Raw genomic sequence first — 15756 nt, 5'->3', positions numbered from 1 at the left:
ACACACATATTTTAATTTTAAGTATTTATACTAAATAATTTAATTTATCTCTGGTTATACGTGTTATCAGGCATGAATTTAACAAAGTAGAGAACGTATCTTTCTGGAATGGAATTTAGCCCAGCAGGTCTTCATCGCCTTTTCTGTTATCTTGTACTGTACTAGCCAACCAGTTCGAATAATCAATCAAAGCACGCCTCGATCACACTGTGGGTGAGGGATTGCCTCTTGTGTGCTGCTAAAATGACACTCAGTCGGTTATTATCGCGGGCAGCAATCGTCAACAAAAGTAAGTGGCTGAAAAGTAGTAACAAATATTTAATAAATGGTAACGTTCTAACTGGGCTAGATAGCTAATAAAACACTAGTATGTTTTTAGGCCTGACCTTAGCTTAGCTTAGCTTCTTCGACTAGCAAACCAATGTCAATACAGTACCAATACAGTCAGTCACACTGGCATTAACCCACTCGCCTAGGTTAGTCAAATCCTTGTGTGTTTTATATTTTGCAGCAAAATGTAAACATATGTCTTACTTAATCGCTAATTACTTATGTAGCTAGAAAATTGGATTCAAATATATTTTGCGAAATATGTGCATAGCATAGCTGTCAGATTTATTGTAATTCATGACAAACTCATTGACTATCACATTGGTTTCGGATACCACTGAATAACTCCATGGGTTAGTGCTTGCTGAACACGATTACACTTTTTGTAACAAAAAAAGCATCAAAACCCTACGCCTGTGTTCATGTTTCGTTGCTTTAAAACAACATGTTGAAAGTAGTCTATTGTTTGTTGAATCGCAGGTGGGACTAGGTCAGCGTTTACGGCTGGGAGGCCAGATTACAACAACCCCAACTGGGCGCGTGTTGGCTTGGCTTTTGGGACATCTGCATTCCTTTGGGGCCTGGTAAGTACTCCCTACTATCTAACACGGTACCCACTGTGGCCTCCGTGCTCTTTTTTTCTCCACTTTTTAAGCCCGCATAATGAACACAAAAATAATGAACACAAAAGTATTAAGTAGCTATTGGTGTTGATCCTACACAAAACCAACACCTTTTATGTATTGGGGTGTGAACGCAAGATAAGAGATAGAATGTGGACCATAAATGTCTTTAAAATGGCCCATAAATGCTAACTAGAAATGTATGTTTCTGATTTCAGCTCTTCAAACAGCACAGCACAGATGTACATGAGTACAAAGTGAGCAATGGCCTGGAATAAAATCTCTGACATGTAAGTGTTGAATCTGTCAGGAAAAAATTGAAAGAAAACACAGAACTAACCTTTAAAAATAACTACAATCTTATTTTGAATCAGGCAATACGGGTTTGTTTCTTTATGGTGCCATTCTCATTCTTTAAATGATTAATTGTATTGTAATATAATCATTGGTAACACAAGCTCTGAAAATATTATTTTTTGTAAAAGTACTCAGTCAAATCATTGCTTTCTTTGCAGGACTAGAGCTGTTATCGACCTGGAGGGTCAGTCTCATTGATCCAATAGATGTTTTTCTTTTGTTTGTCTATTTTTTGGGGGGAGTGATAATCTTGTGTCCAGATTACCCTGTACTGTATAATAAAGTTATGAACATATATCACCCTGTGTCCTTCTCATAAACCAACAAGAGAGAGAGAGAGAGAGAGAGAGAGAGAGAGAGAGAGAGAGAGAGAGAGAGAGAGAGAGAGAGAGAGAGAGAGAGAGAGAGAGAGAGAGAGAGAGAGAGAGAGAGAGAGAGAATGAAGACACTGCAGCGTAAATGTTCACCTGCCAGATGACAACACCAAGACGGAGCATTGCCAGTGCCCATGTTGTCTTTGTCGTAAACAGATCAACTGCAGCATACAATTAGTTAACCAGATTACTGAGGACCCTGATGATGTGCAGTGCAGTTGTACTGAAGCTATTTGTTCTCACGTAGCTCTTGTGCTATTTATGCATGCCTATTATGGTTGCTGTTTTAGATCAGATTCCACAGAGCCTAATGGTTGTCAGTAGGACAAGTAATGTAAATGGTAAAAGTCTACATTCTTTTCTGCTGCTATTTCTCATTTTTTGTTACCCCCACACACACATACAAATTACCTTTGTAGCTTCTTATGGGGAAAGGTGGTAAAATCCAAGTACTTTTATCTGCTTGTTACTGCTTGTTATCCTACTGTTTAACTCATATTCACACATTTGAAAACAACATTGCTAATAGTGAGTGAGCAAATCTACTCTATACCAACAAAACAAATTCTGATCTCCGTTGTTTGGGCAAACCTAAACTATTCCAGGGGGTCACCCCTGTTATGGGATTTTACATTTAAATATTGATTTGAAGTTAATTTTGATTGTGCACTCCTATATTTATTTCTAGGCCATATTTAATGTTGATGACATTAGGGTTTCATTTAAAAATATGCGTCAAACTACAATAAGATGAGAAACAATTCTGTTCGACCTTTTCCCGGTGAGGGTGCATGCGTGACGTGCGTGAGAAAGGGGGAGGTGAGAAGCCATCAAGAGAAATCAGTCGCACAGCAATCGCGTTCGAGGCAGGGCTCTTCCTCTCACACGCGGCCGACTAACAGCCAAGCAGTCATCCTGTCAACTTCCCAACTCACGCTGTGGGTTATTTCTCCCGTAATTATCGGATAGAGCACTACGATGTTTTTCTGCAGAGCGGCCTGGCAAAGATTTGGGCCTTTGGCACGGAAAACAGCCTACAGGTTATCTAGAGATGGTGAGTAGTAGACTGCCAGAACCCTGGAACACATTTTATATGTAGGGGCATTTTACAATTTTTAAAATTCGTAATCTCTTAACTTGGCATTGTCCATGGGTAGGCTACTTTTCCGAATAGAACATTTTGTACTCAAGCAGCTTGACTTTGCTTAAACTGCCGCATTCAAAATGTGAAAGATGGCACCGGTGTTGTTTAACAGGGGGAATGAAGGTCAATTGGAATTTCTGGCAAAGATACTCTTAATTGTTTCGTAAAGTGCATTTGGTATATTGCGGAGCTAATTTGCCTACTTTAAAGGCAGTCAATTATATTTTCTCTCGAATGACTTTCACGTATAGTTTAAAGAATGCGAACAGGGCCTAAGATTTTATATGAAACAAACACATTGGTGCTTTGTTACGCAAACTCAACGTAAAGCGATACTGCTCTACCAAATCTGTAAATCCTCTTCAATCGTTTAATTACTCTGCGTGCGAGTCGCCGGTCTCAGATAAATTGTTACATTGTAAAGAAGGCGATTACTTTGTCTTGGATGTCAATATTAAACATTTATAATGACTATACGCTAAAATTGGACAACAGATTTGAAAGAAAAACCCAGTGTCTACTGATTGAAGCATAGCCATGAAGTATGATGTATTTATTTTATTTGAAATATCCATATGTGACCTTCAGTAGATCAAGGGTGCAACATAAATATGGTTCCTGCTCTTGCTCACGTGGTAGAGAACGTGTGACGGTGTCCTTAATGTATAGACAGCGGACAATGCAAGCGTCTCACTGTTTCAGCCCCACACCTCTGCACACTCAAGCTGTGCTCAACAAAAACAATTGTCCAGCATTTATTGGTCCACTTTCTGTACATTAAGTACTTGATGCTTCGATGCTGTGTGGCTTGTTGTTTATCCAATAGCCGTGATCAATTGTTCCATTAGGCCTATGTTATTGTATTATAAACCTGTCCATGGACGGGAAATGTACCAAAAAACGTCTAGAAAAGTAAAAAGAAATAAGCAATGTGTAAAACCGATCCTCCCGCTAGCTATTTCTCAATTGCTACCCCTCCCCTTACCTCATGGCACCCCTCTCTCTTGATTACGTAGCATTGGTCTGGCCATGCCAATGTTTTTGCTGTCTTTGCTTCGCCATTTTAAGCTCCATTTTCTCTCTTAAACCCACACATAGACGGGTGTCCCGCAGTTAAGAACCACTGGTGTCCTCGTATTGCGCAACGTCAACCCCTGATTATGCCTGTTTGTGTGAGTTCACTTCTCCGTGCTGGTGTCCAGTGAAGCACTGCTCACGCATGACGGGAGTCACGGATTCCTCCTTTACCACTGCCTCCAGAGGCACTCACCATTATACAGCCCCTGAGGATAATATAGATTAATTCCATGACCTTGTGACCCATCTCCCCTCTTCCTGTCAGGATGCTCACCACCTTAACCCTTTGACTCCCAGTACTTGAGGGTTTATCAGCTTAGCAGGTATAAATAACGAGGTGTTGGGGGAGAGCCTGGTTAGGGAGCTCAGTAGGGGCTGCAATGACAGGCTTATCCCAGTGAGAGTATGAGGGGTTAAATCCCATTGGACACCATTGGGTCCTGTTGTGGTGGTTGTCAGGGAGATTCTATGAAGTTCATGTGCAAGACCACGTCTTCACCGTGGCAACTGTTTGAACTCATTCGTTGAAGGAGTTAACATTGTTCAGTAACATGAATACACATTTGACAAGGGAATGCTGGACAGCAGCAACACAAAGTAATACACAGCAATGTTGTCTGTTAAGATTAGTCAATAACGGGGTGCCCTGTTGGCTCACTGGGTAGGGTGTGTACCATATGGGATTCCAGTCTGTATATCCTCCCCTCTCTCTCCCCCCTACATTTTCTGTCTATCCAATAAAGCTTGAGATTGCCCAAAAATATATCTTTATTATTGTTATATTTATAGTTTATTACATTTATTAACCTTAGCTTGAGGCTCTGGATGTGCCGTCACATTGTTAAATGTTGATTCAGACAGGAAAGAATAGTTCTTCCCTCAGTGGTTTGACAAGTGAATGAAAAAGGCAAACACTAGAGTTCGGCCAACAGTATCTATTATGGTTGTTTACAAAATGCAACCTGATCCCTAAGGTTGAGGTATTCACTGGCAGAAGATACAGTCCCGTGTTCTAACAGCCAGTGTAGATATATTTTGCCTTAGAAATAAGATGTGTGCCTGATCTGAAATATGCCTAACATGCTTTAGGTGTTTTTTCTGTTTGTGAGGGCTCTGACCTGATCGCATTAGCAGGAAACTTGACACACTTCCGAAGTTAAAAAAACAAAGAGGTAGAGATAAAGTTATGTCATTTGCAATGGATTTATAGAATATGACATGCAATCAGGAAATTTGATTTAGTATACTTTCACAAAAACATGACTGTAGCCTAACCTTTCAAAAACCACATTGTGGAGTCTCCTGAGCATGACAGGAGTTCAATTGATTCTGACAGGCATATTCCTGGATTCCTAAACCCATTGCACACAATCCAATAACAGCAATGCCTTCTGCTGTAACAAAGCGTCTCGGGGCACCTACCCTCTTGCTCCGAGAGACGTGTCTGATAGGTTTGCACTCTGGGCCTATCTGGTTGCAATCTTTTTAAAGCCACCGCACAGAGTATTTCCGGTTATCTATGGTAGAGGGTTGAGGGGTATCTTGGTTGACTACTTATTTGAGTACATCTTTTTTCATTGGAATCTCGTGTTTTTTCTCTCTCACCTTCAAAATACAAAAATAATAGGAGGAGATGACAATGCATTGTTCTATAAGGAGATTACATCACCTCTAACCACTGACCTTTACCCTTTTGCAGTGGTTCCTAGGCGTCAGATGTCATCGGTCCCAGGTGGAACTGGGGAGAACATTATCTATGCCCTCCTTTGTGGTGGGGCCTTCGCTGGATCAGTCACCTATGTGAGTGCCTGACTCCACCCCTTCCCACCACAACAAAAAACATGACATGACATTAACATGTTGTGAGTTGAGATGTTGTAACGCTCTCCTAGTAACTAACTTGTAATATCTGTGCATGCCACACGTCCTGAAATAAGACTTTCTTGTGTGTTCCGAAACAGGCTTACAGTACTGTGACGTCAGACCACGAAAGATTCAAAGACCGCGTGGCTGAAATAAAAGCGAGACCCAAGACAGAGTGGACACCCAAACCATGGCCCCCAAAGAGTAAGCCCCCACTCCTTCCACCTCATCTGTCATTCACATCCACTCAATCACCATCTGCTTCCTTAGTACATCACCTATAGAGTAGTTATCACATACAGGTAAATAAAGCAAATCCAAAGAATCCTTTCAGGGCATGGAAAATCCCCACGGAGAAGTCCAGTGTTTGACACTCATCCCTTTGACTCTCCTTAGCCCCTAAGTCAACAATTTGACCGCCTGATCACTGACTGATCTTTGCATAACAGGTGTCCTCTGGCTTTGCTGTGCATGTGGATAAAGCAAGAGATGTGGTCCAAACTAGGGATTGTGGGACAGTTGGAGGCCTGGATAATCTCTACTTATATCAGCGTGAAGAACGTCATTGACAGTGAACACGCACACACATACATCCACATTTGCAGGGTCATACTCCCAAAGCCTCTGCCTGGCCTGTCCTTATGTGTCATCTTGTTTCTTCAAGGAGACTTGATCCCACTGAGAACCCTGTTTAGCTGTGCAGGACCAAACACACACACACTCACAAGCACAGACACATGCAGAATTGGTCTCTTCAGTACCTCCACTACTTTCCTTCCCTGACACAAAGATCCAACAACACCAGGACATGACTAACTTCTAGAGGGGTGTGTGGGGTCAGCAGTTATTTAACAAGTACTTGGTCTCAACGTAGCTATGGAACCTCAGCCAAGACCATCAGTCCAGGTCTCCCCCATGGCACCTTCTCTGGCCTGGGCAAGGTGTTGCCCCTGGCGCCTGCCCATCTCTCCTCTGCGGCCCTCCACTATTCTCTCCTGCCAAAGCCACTTCCTACAAACAAAAACAATGTGGTTGTCCAAGTTCCACTGTGCATGTTCCATCAGCTGATATGTCAGTTGTGGATAGTTTACAAGCCGTTAAGTTATTTATTTACTTTGGGAGATAGCCAAACTAAGAGCCAGATGAGATTAGATGCAATTATAGCAGCTTTATTTTTCTTGTGTGTGTGTGTATTTAGACTAGCTGTGATCATCAGAGCAGTAAACTAAACACATTTTATATCTGAGCACACTTAGCTGAGCTCACATTAGTCTTGTTAGTCTCACCGCTGACATTCATTGTGAGAGTGCAATGATAATCATTCAGTGTAAACCCCTACACATGGTAGATGCACGAGAACAACCATCCATCGGCTCACATTCGTATCTGCCAAACCATTCCATAAAATATTCTGTTCCTTCTAGAGCCTTCTGTGACTGTGATTCTGTCTCTGTTTTTAGGCAGGGATGGAGAGGAGGAAGAGGAGGGTGAGTGCCTTCGTGTGACTAATTACTGGGTTTTCTTTTCTTCTCACTCACAGCCTGGCTCTTAAATACTGAATGACCAATGAAGCACTGAATTTGGCAAGGGGTACTTTGGCATGGACTTACTCATTCTCACTATTTTATTCTCACTTATTGCCTTGACACTTTGAATGTGTGTTTTTAGGTGCACTCACAAAGCTAGGTCTCTCTTCAGCCTTGTTTACTAAAATGCATTTTCCAGATCAAATATGGGAGGAGGAGTAGCGGATTCATGAGCTCTGAAACACAGGTGGAATCAGAGTATTCAGATTGGTTTACTTAATCCAGATGGTTGAACTTTGTTGTTCACCATGTATGGTTGGGCTCCTGAATTCTCATTGGCTAGCCACTAAAGCACACTGTCATGTCCCTGTTCTGATTAATGATAAGAAGTGCCCTGCCTGAGTTTAAAAAAGGGCAGTCAGATTAATCAACAGTAAGGACTTTTCTGTATGCTTTATTAGTATCAGTGTTATATGCATCTTTTTTAATAATTTAGGTTTGGGGTAATATGTATCTATATTATATTGTAGAAGAATCAACTCACTTAAGGTGCCTTATTAAAGTGTTTATATCTTTAAAGTTAATCATAAATACAATTAAATGTAATAATGTTCACTCATCTAAATACAGAATGACCCCACAGTACTAAGTTTCAATTACTTTGAATTGTATAGAGGTAGAACTTCTTGGTGTTCCTTCTCAGCATCTGACCCCCTCCCTGTTTTCCCTAACTTGATCCTGTTGGCCAAAAGACCTGTTAATCAGAACAGGGGGCTACCCTTCCATGACACTCTGCTCCACCCCAAAACAAATACTGTCCTTCCCCTTTCTCACATTCAGTCCTCCCTTCCAAACCTTCAAAAATTGATTTCTCTACTTGCTGTCTACATTGAGTCCACACTTAAGGCCCTTCATCAAACCGAGACAACAGGTGACTTTGTCATAGAGTGCCACAATGAGGGGATTTGTTGGACAGTGCATTGCACAAGCATCCACGTACTCTTAAGATGTAAAGAATACGTAAAAGATGCATTACATGTAGTTCAACAGTATAGTCGTCGTTCGATTTGAAACGTGTAATTTTACCTGTTAATTCTTAATGTTAAAAGCAAAAATAATCTTTTTGCTAATTGTCTGTATTTTTTTTGCTCTTTTCAGTGTTGTAAGGCTAAATACGGTCCTCTGCGGCCTACGCATCAGGGGACTATAGAACTGGACTCTTTGGATGAATCTGGGGGAAATTCCTCTCTTCGTCTTTCCTCTTCTTCTGTACTGCTAAGAACTAGTCCAGTCAAATGCTTGTCACTAAACTTTGTAACTCCTGGATGCTTCTCATTGCGTACTCTGCTTTTATTCATTTCACATTGACTAAACTGATGCTACATTATGGTCTCTTGTTGATGTAATGTTAAATGAAAATTGATAAATGACGAGGGAAAAAAAAAGAAAAAAAGTCCCCTGACTGAGATTAAATAAACACGCACAAAACACCTGGACTGTCTCTGTTATTGTTAGACTTACAAGTTCCAGGTTCTGATAGCCTTGATTGGATGGTAAGGCACTTTTTACCCCCTCCCCAATATCCCACTCCATAACCTCATTACTCTTCTCCTCCCATCCACCCCAATTTATCTTTTTCTTCTCTCTTTCACTCTGGTTTTATGCCTTGTTCTTTTTCTTTATCTCCCGGGTTTGCATGGCGTTCTGTTCTGAGGTCTCTGCTGCAGTGATGTTGCTCTGCTCGTTTGTTTTACCCCCTGCAGGTGTGGAACATGGTTTGGAGGGGTGGTAAGAGGTTTGAAGTGGTGTGGGGGTGTGTGTGTGTGTGTGCGCTGAAGTGGATGTGTGTTAGTTCAAGATATAGGAGTTACTTAATATACAGTTTATTTCAAATCATTGTGTGTAAAGATATACATGATAGGATGCAAAATAAGAGATGTATGAGAAACATGCCTATACAGATGTTAAGATTGTATAGATTTATAATGGCATACTGAAGCAAGTTGGGAAAAAATGAGTGTTAAAGAAAAAAAAAAAATAATGTTTCTGATAGTTTTGCATTTTCGTTTCAGGTGAGGGTGCTGAGGAAGAAAGTGAGGCTGCTGAGGAAGAAGGTGAGGCGGCCGCAGAAGAGGCTGGAGGGGAGGAGGGTGAGGCTGCTGCTGAGGCTGAAAGTGAGGCTGAGCCTGAGGCTGAGCCTGCAGAAGAGGTCGCCGAACCAGCAGCTGAGGAAGCGGAAACAGCTGTTGAGGCGGAGCCTGCCGCCGAGGCGGAGCCAGTCGCCGAGGCGGAGCCAGTCGCCGAGGCGGAGCCTGTAGCAGTTGAGTCCGAGGCAGCACCAGCATTGGAGGCGGAACCGGCAGCAGCAGAGACTGTGGTGGAGGAGATCGCAGCTGCGGTAGCCGAGACCGCTGAGGTAGTCGTTGAAGTCGCAGAGGTAGTCGTTGAGGCAGCCCAGGAAGTGGAGGCAGCAGCAGAGGAAGTAATCAAAGTGGCCGAGGCCGTGGAGGTGGCGGCGGAGGCTATCGCCGCCCCCGTGGTTGCAGAGGAGACAGTTGCTGCTGCAGCAGAGCCGGAGGCAGAGAGCAATGGTACGGCCCCTCCCCCTGAGGAGGAGGTAGCATCTGAGGCTGCTGATGCCTGAGTTTCCTCTCACACCCTCACACCTGTGCTAACACACACAGCCCACCAATAGAAAGGCGTACACTTAAAAAAAATAAAAATAAAATCTCATCATACCACTAGTAACAGAGCCATACCTAATAGCCTAACACTGGTCCCCTCAGTCGTGAACATAAAATGATTTATGAATGAGAGTTTTTCCTTGCATTACCTAGGTTGCAGATTCCTTATGTGAGTTTTTTCAGAATGAACAAATCCATGTAAAAAAAAATATATATATACCCTAGTATTTATTGGAATGGCAAGGAGTAAGAATACTGCTGATTGGACATAGTTGTGAAAAGAGAGAAGACAGAGTAGATTATTCTGTTATTTTCCCCTTTCTTCACACTTGTTTCTGTGTGCTGTAGATAATATATATGATTTTAACGTATTGCTTGACAAAGTCCCTTTCCAGGTTATGTTCAGGATATTGTTGATGGGGTGCAAGTCCTAATAATGCTTGTATCATAAAGGCCATCTGTTCATGAGTTCACTCTTCAACAGTGGAGAGAAACACATCATTAGACCCTGTATAATTTAGCACTAAGAGTTACTTCAGTTAAGGATGTATGATTATGAAGAACCCATGCTATTGAGACAGTAAGAATAGAGATACATCGTTAACCAAGTCACTGTGCTCCCATAATTCTTTACCAAAGTCCTGCTTCTCCTGACAAACCTCCTTACTTCTGGGTGTAAACGTTTTGCCATCCAGGGTAGCCCTCAAGAGGAGGTTCTAATCATGCACCATTGTATTTACCCAGCTGGGCTACCTTGGAAGACAAAAAGTCTGTACCTTGCTTCTTTTTCCCTTCTACCCTTCAAATACTGCCACTCACCTTTGACCTCCAGAGGACTTGGCTGATCTCACATACAATCTCTCACCTGTCAGGTTGCATGCACAAACAAAACAAACAGGAAAACAAGCAAATGCTCCATTTGTTACCTCTGTTTGTAATGTGTAAAGCCCTGGCCACAACTGATCACTAACAAATCAGGCTGTGATTTTTTTCTTTTTACTACTGTATTTCTTTTTTCAAACCTTGAGTGCTTCTCTGCCATATATCACTGAGTTGGTACACGCCAATGTAATGTGGAAGCTTTTGTTCATCTGAACTGCTGTCTGTCTCATCAGCTATGTGATGGCTTTACCTCTAGACAAACTCTGAAACCTGTACAAGCTCTGTAACTGTTGCGGTGTGTTTTATTCTTAACTGTAAATGAACAAGTGAAGTAAGTCTAAAGAGACATAAGGAACTCAAACGTGTGGTCTTTCTAGACATGATCCTTTAAATGGCTAAAACAGTGGTAGTGTCAACTGATGAAGGGAATTCTACGAGCCATACAATAAAAGTATTGTCAAACTGGAAAGAGCCATTCCCGTGTTTAATTTGTCTGAATTTGGTCTGCTTACGCTAACGGCTACGCTTATAGGGTTTTTGGTGTCGAAAACGGCGTTCTAAAACGACACGGTTTTAGAAAGTACGTCGGCAAGCATCCCTAACATAATTAATTTGTTTGGTATGGATATATCTAGCATTTTCTAACTTTGCTGCATATAGTAAGAAAGGATTTGCCCAAAATATATTTGTCTTATTTTGATTCAATGTTTGATTCAATTGTTTGATTCAATTGTTTCGTAAATGGAGCTTTAAATTATACTTAAATGTATTTCAATCAAACTACCATTCAATCTGGTGTGTGTATTCTTCGTGATATTTGGCAGGAAAGCCTTTCACATGGTGTGGCCCATTTTTTTTTCCATTGAGTTGGGTGCAACGGTTACAAATACATTGTATGTTTTAAATTCTCTACTCACTTTGTGAATGGATTTTTGGCTAATGCACTTTCTGTCCTGAGATACATGTCTAACGGTCTGTGCTTTGTTGTCCATCTGGTGCACTTACACACAATTCCATAGTCAACTATACTCAATAGTTTATTCCACCGACTCGTCGTCTTGACTTGCGTGCACACACTGCTCATTCCTGTCAAATATCAGGACGTTTCTCATCTTTCCCTCTTCTACTGTGCCTGCTTTCTGCCCCAATGTCAATGTTCTTCCTGTATGCCTCAGTAGCTGTAGTTTTACACCTGTAAGCCTCGTCAGTATTTTAACATCTAACCCACCATGGTCGCTTATGGGAGTCAATTGCTCTTTTATATCAAATTCCCAAAACATACACATATTCCGCTTTGGATTCCGGATTGGAATATTTATTTGACATGGTTGGGCATTCTCTAAAACTGACCGACTTGCTAAAAACTTTATATGTAAACTTGGGATATGTAAAACCTTCACTTTATTGCTAGCATGGCTACCTACCCCACTTTTTTAGGAAACTAACTGAAAGTTACACCAACACTGGATACATTAACAGTCACAAAGTTACGGCATGGGCTTCAGTCCTTCAGCAAGGAGTGAGTGAGTGATGCTTGGGTTGTGATGGGTTCTGTGTTGCAGTGGCCAGTGTGGACCTGCTTGCAGCCGCCTCGTCCATTGAGGTGAAGACTGTTGAGCAAGTTGAAGCTGTCATACCAGTGGAAAGTGTTGTTGAGAACGAAGCACCAGTAGAGGCTGCACCAGTGGAGGCTGCCCCAGTAGAAGCTGCCCCGAAGGCCGAAACACCAGTGGAGGCTGCCCCAGTGGAGGCTGCCCCAGTGGAGGCTGCCCCAGTGGAGGCTGCCCCAGTGGAGGCTGCCCCAGTGGAGGCTGCCCCAGTGGAGGCTGCCCCAGTGGAGGCTGCCCCAGTGGAGGCTGCCCCAGTGGAGGCTAACCCAGTGGAGGCTGCCCCAGTGGAAGAGGCACCTGTGGAGGCTGCCCCAGTGGAGGCTGCCCCAGTGGAGGAGGCACCTGTTGAGGTTGAGGCTGCAGCAGCTGAAGCACCAGCAGAGGCTGCACCAGCCCCAGTAGAAGAGGCCCCAGCTGCCCCAGCAGAAGTTTCCCCTGTAGTTGTTGAGGTTGCACCATCAGTAGAAGTTGCCCCAGCAGAAGTTGCCCCAGCGGTTGAAGCCCCAGCAGAAGTTGCCCCAGCGGTTGAAGCCCCAGTAAAAGTTGCCCCAGCAGTTGAAGCCCCAGTAGAAGTGGCCCCAGCGGTTGAAGCCCCAGTAGAAGTTGCCCCAGTAGAAGTTGCCCCAGTAGAAGTTGCCCCAGCGGTTGAGGCCCCAGTAGAAGTTGCCCCAGCAGAAGTTGCCCCACTAGAAGTTGCCCCAGCGGTTGAAGCCCCAGCGGTTGAAGCCCCAGCGGTTGAAGCCCCAGTAGAAGTTGCCCCAGTAGAAGTTGCCCCAGCGGTTGAAGCCCCAGTAGAAGTTGCCCCAGCGGTTGAAGCCCCAGTAGAAGTTGCCCCAGCGGTTGAAGCCCCAGTAGAAGTTTCCCCAGCGGTTGAAGCCCCAGTAGAAGTTGCCCCAGCGGTTGAAGCATCAGCTCCAGCAGTTGTGGAAGTAGCAGCAGAAGCAGCACCTGAGGAATCCTCTGTCTCAGAGCCCAAGAAAGAGTACATTGTGGTGGTACTGGAGGGAGCACCCAAATCTGACAAGAGTCCCAAAGTCCTGGGAGTCGGCCCCATGACTGGAAGGATCATCCCAGCCCCAGAGGAAGATGAAGCCCCGGCTGCTGAGGTAACAGGTAATCTCAGTACTAATCCCATAACAAGTCAAAACAGGAACTAATATTTAGGTTAAAGGTAGATTTGTGATTATTTTGTGCAGTTAGATTAATTGATAATTTAATATAATAACATAAATTAAATTAATGTTCAAATCTACAAATATTGTAGATTATATAGAAAATATTATTGCTAATAAAGACGTTTTTCCTCAGGGCAAGCGGCGGCTGCTTAGGATGCAAATGCAGTAGGTCCAGCTGTGAGGTACTTACTTTTCCGTTGCCATTAGAACCCCCAGTATTGAATACTTCTTTCTGCACAAAAATAACTATGAACATTACATTTAACTTTTTTGCCTCCTGTTCTAGAAATCTCCTGGATCTCTCATCTCGTGAAATATTTCCCCCAAGGAAGAGAAGAGGATGTGCCTTTCCCCAACCTCCCTCCAATCGCAGACCCCTCTCCTCAACATCCCTTACCTTTTTCCCTGTATCTGTAGTTTAAAACTTGTCGTCTCCCTATCTCGCTCCAGGGATTTGTCTGTACATGTACGTTAGTCATGTGATGCCTGCTTTATGAAACAACCACCTGGAGTATTTTCTGGATATACACTCCTGTTCCTTTTACAGTTGCCTAAATGTAAAACTCTAGTTCATTTACGAACCATTGGCAATTGGCTTACATGGCTTACTACACAAGACAACCTGTGACACTGCATACACATATTGGTATATACTCTCCTCCCTTAGGGCACACAATTTGTGTTTTTGCCTGGTTACAACTGTGAAGGGTAAGGTTGTCTTCTCGGCGGTCGTTTCCCAAACTCTGTCCTAGTTTACTACACCTCAGAGACCTCACTGTAAAGCACTGCAATGGTGTTTGCTTTGTCAGAACCAAATGCAGTGGTACACACTTCCCAGCCTATCACTCATCTACCACCTTGCAATAGCGAGGCCTGTATTTGTGTGACAGCATCCTTGAACAAACCTGTTATTCTTCAGGTCAAACTGGTTTTAATGTAAAAATAATTTTTTGTACATTATAAAAAAAATGTATTTTTACATTATAAATACAAGTATTTTCAGCTTTGAAGCTGAAGTGGTCTGAGACACTTTTTAATTACACCTCACTTTACAAACTTAACATGGGTCTTTCTTGGGGAACGTTACTCAGTAGGCCACCTCACTACCTCACTTGTTCTTTGTTGTACCTTTTGGAGAACTTCACTTGAATATGCCAGTGTTACAGACAGCATCACAAACCAAATTTGCCAGGTTGACTCCATAGTTTATGAAGTCACAGCTGAATAACCAACCATGTTTGTGTCCTAACACTAGAACAGCATCACCTCTTAAGATTTCATAAGGCAGACATTTTCATCTCTTTACCTTCTCCCTCCCCTAGTTGCTGTTTTCCCATTGATTGACACCATTGCAGGAGTCTATACATGTTTTCCCAAACTATACCCCACAGATTATCCTCTGGATTGTTGGAATAACATCTACAAGAAAATAAGGATCACTTGAGCAAGTTTTGGACTGCATAGGATGGGTTTTTGGCTTAGTACAAGCTGTTTTGGTGAATCTGTCAAAAGAGGCACTCGACTGATCCCATTGGTGTCTAAGTCCGTTGTTTCAGTGTGCCATCATTGGTGATGTTTTTCATAGGCTCACAGGAAGTGGTTTATGATAATGAGTTTTGAAAAACAGATATTGAAGGCTAACCAACTGAATAGCTCAATTTGATCAAGAAAGTCCAAATAAGTACTTGTACTTATCAGAGAATCCATAGAGTAATGTATTGTGTTTGACAAAATAGTTTTCTCTTAGCTTCACTCACTTGTTATATTTAATTTGTTGCTGTTTTAGTCATTTTAAAAAGGGACCGAGATGTTGAAACGAATGTAAGCTTATTCCTAATTAATCAAGATTGTTCAGTGTCTGCCTTCATGTTTGCAGGCAGGTTTTATAATAGTGGTTTGTTCTGCTCTGTGAATGGATGGCTTGGCAGTGGTCTAGTTAAGGCCAGAAACTGTGACTGACTGTGACACATTGCTGTTTTTGTGAAATAAAGAGGTAATCAAAAGGAACGTTGGTTTGTTTTGACTTCCCTTTCAATAAATGTTTCTATCTTTATCTAACACAAACACACTCACAATCAAACATGTTCGTGCTACAAGAAACATTTGCCACC

The 15756-nt window shown here is 42.5% G+C and overlaps 2 protein-coding genes across 8 annotated transcripts; both read left to right on the top strand.

Annotated features, from left to right (window-relative positions):
- The first annotated feature begins 146 nt into the window (after window positions 1-146).
- On the top strand, window positions 147-1610 carry ndufc1 (NADH:ubiquinone oxidoreductase subunit C1). Its single transcript, XM_062476224.1, has 4 exons — window positions 147-289; window positions 811-914; window positions 1172-1243; window positions 1469-1610. Exons 1-3 carry the CDS (start codon window positions 244-246, stop codon window positions 1229-1231), a joined length of 210 nt encoding a protein of 69 aa, XP_062332208.1. The 5' UTR covers window positions 147-243; the 3' UTR covers window positions 1232-1243; window positions 1469-1610.
- Window positions 1611-2519: 909 nt separating this feature from the next.
- On the top strand, window positions 2520-15652 carry mgarpa (mitochondria localized glutamic acid rich protein a). 7 transcript variants are annotated; one of them, XM_062477017.1, is made up of 10 exons: window positions 2522-2738; window positions 5605-5705; window positions 5867-5972; window positions 7229-7255; window positions 9367-9563; window positions 9600-9885; window positions 12423-13576; window positions 13779-13827; window positions 13932-14597; window positions 14640-15652. In XM_062477017.1, the coding sequence occupies exons 1-8, from the start codon at window positions 2663-2665 to the stop codon at window positions 13812-13814; spliced, it is 1983 nt and encodes a 660-aa protein (XP_062333001.1). In that variant the 5' UTR covers window positions 2522-2662; the 3' UTR covers window positions 13815-13827; window positions 13932-14597; window positions 14640-15652. The 7 variants fall into 7 exon arrangements, with proteins under 7 accessions (XP_062332999.1, XP_062333000.1, XP_062333001.1 ...); XM_062477015.1 differs by having other exon boundaries at window positions 2520-2738; window positions 7229-7260; window positions 9393-9885; XM_062477013.1 differs by having other exon boundaries at window positions 2523-2738; window positions 9367-9885.
- The last annotated feature ends 104 nt before the right edge of the window (window positions 15653-15756 follow it).

The sequence above is a fragment of the Osmerus eperlanus genome, chromosome 13 (assembly GCF_963692335.1).
Source record: "Osmerus eperlanus chromosome 13, fOsmEpe2.1, whole genome shotgun sequence".
NCBI classification, from domain to species: Eukaryota; Metazoa; Chordata; class Actinopteri; order Osmeriformes; family Osmeridae; genus Osmerus; species Osmerus eperlanus.
This window is presented reverse-complemented; position numbering and strand designations above follow the sequence as displayed.

Excerpts from the sequence above, each read along its gene's own strand:
- mgarpa (XM_062477013.1), top strand. The coding sequence starts at position 2,663 with ATGTTTTTCTGCAGAGCGGCCTGGCAAAGATTTGGGCCTTTGGCACGG. Across the intron at positions 5,973-7,228 it reads CAAACCATGGCCCCCAAAGA|GCAGGGATGGAGAGGAGGAA; the intron begins GTAAGCCCCCAC and ends CTCTGTTTTTAG. Across the intron at positions 7,256-9,366 it reads TGGAGAGGAGGAAGAGGAGG|GTGAGGGTGCTGAGGAAGAA; the intron begins GTGAGTGCCTTC and ends TTTTCGTTTCAG.
- ndufc1 (XM_062476224.1), top strand. The coding sequence starts at position 244 with ATGACACTCAGTCGGTTATTATCGCGGGCAGCAATCGTCAACAAAA. Across the intron at positions 290-810 it reads GGCAGCAATCGTCAACAAAA|GTGGGACTAGGTCAGCGTTT; the intron begins GTAAGTGGCTGA and ends GTTGAATCGCAG. Across the intron at positions 915-1,171 it reads CTGCATTCCTTTGGGGCCTG|CTCTTCAAACAGCACAGCAC; the intron begins GTAAGTACTCCC and ends TTCTGATTTCAG.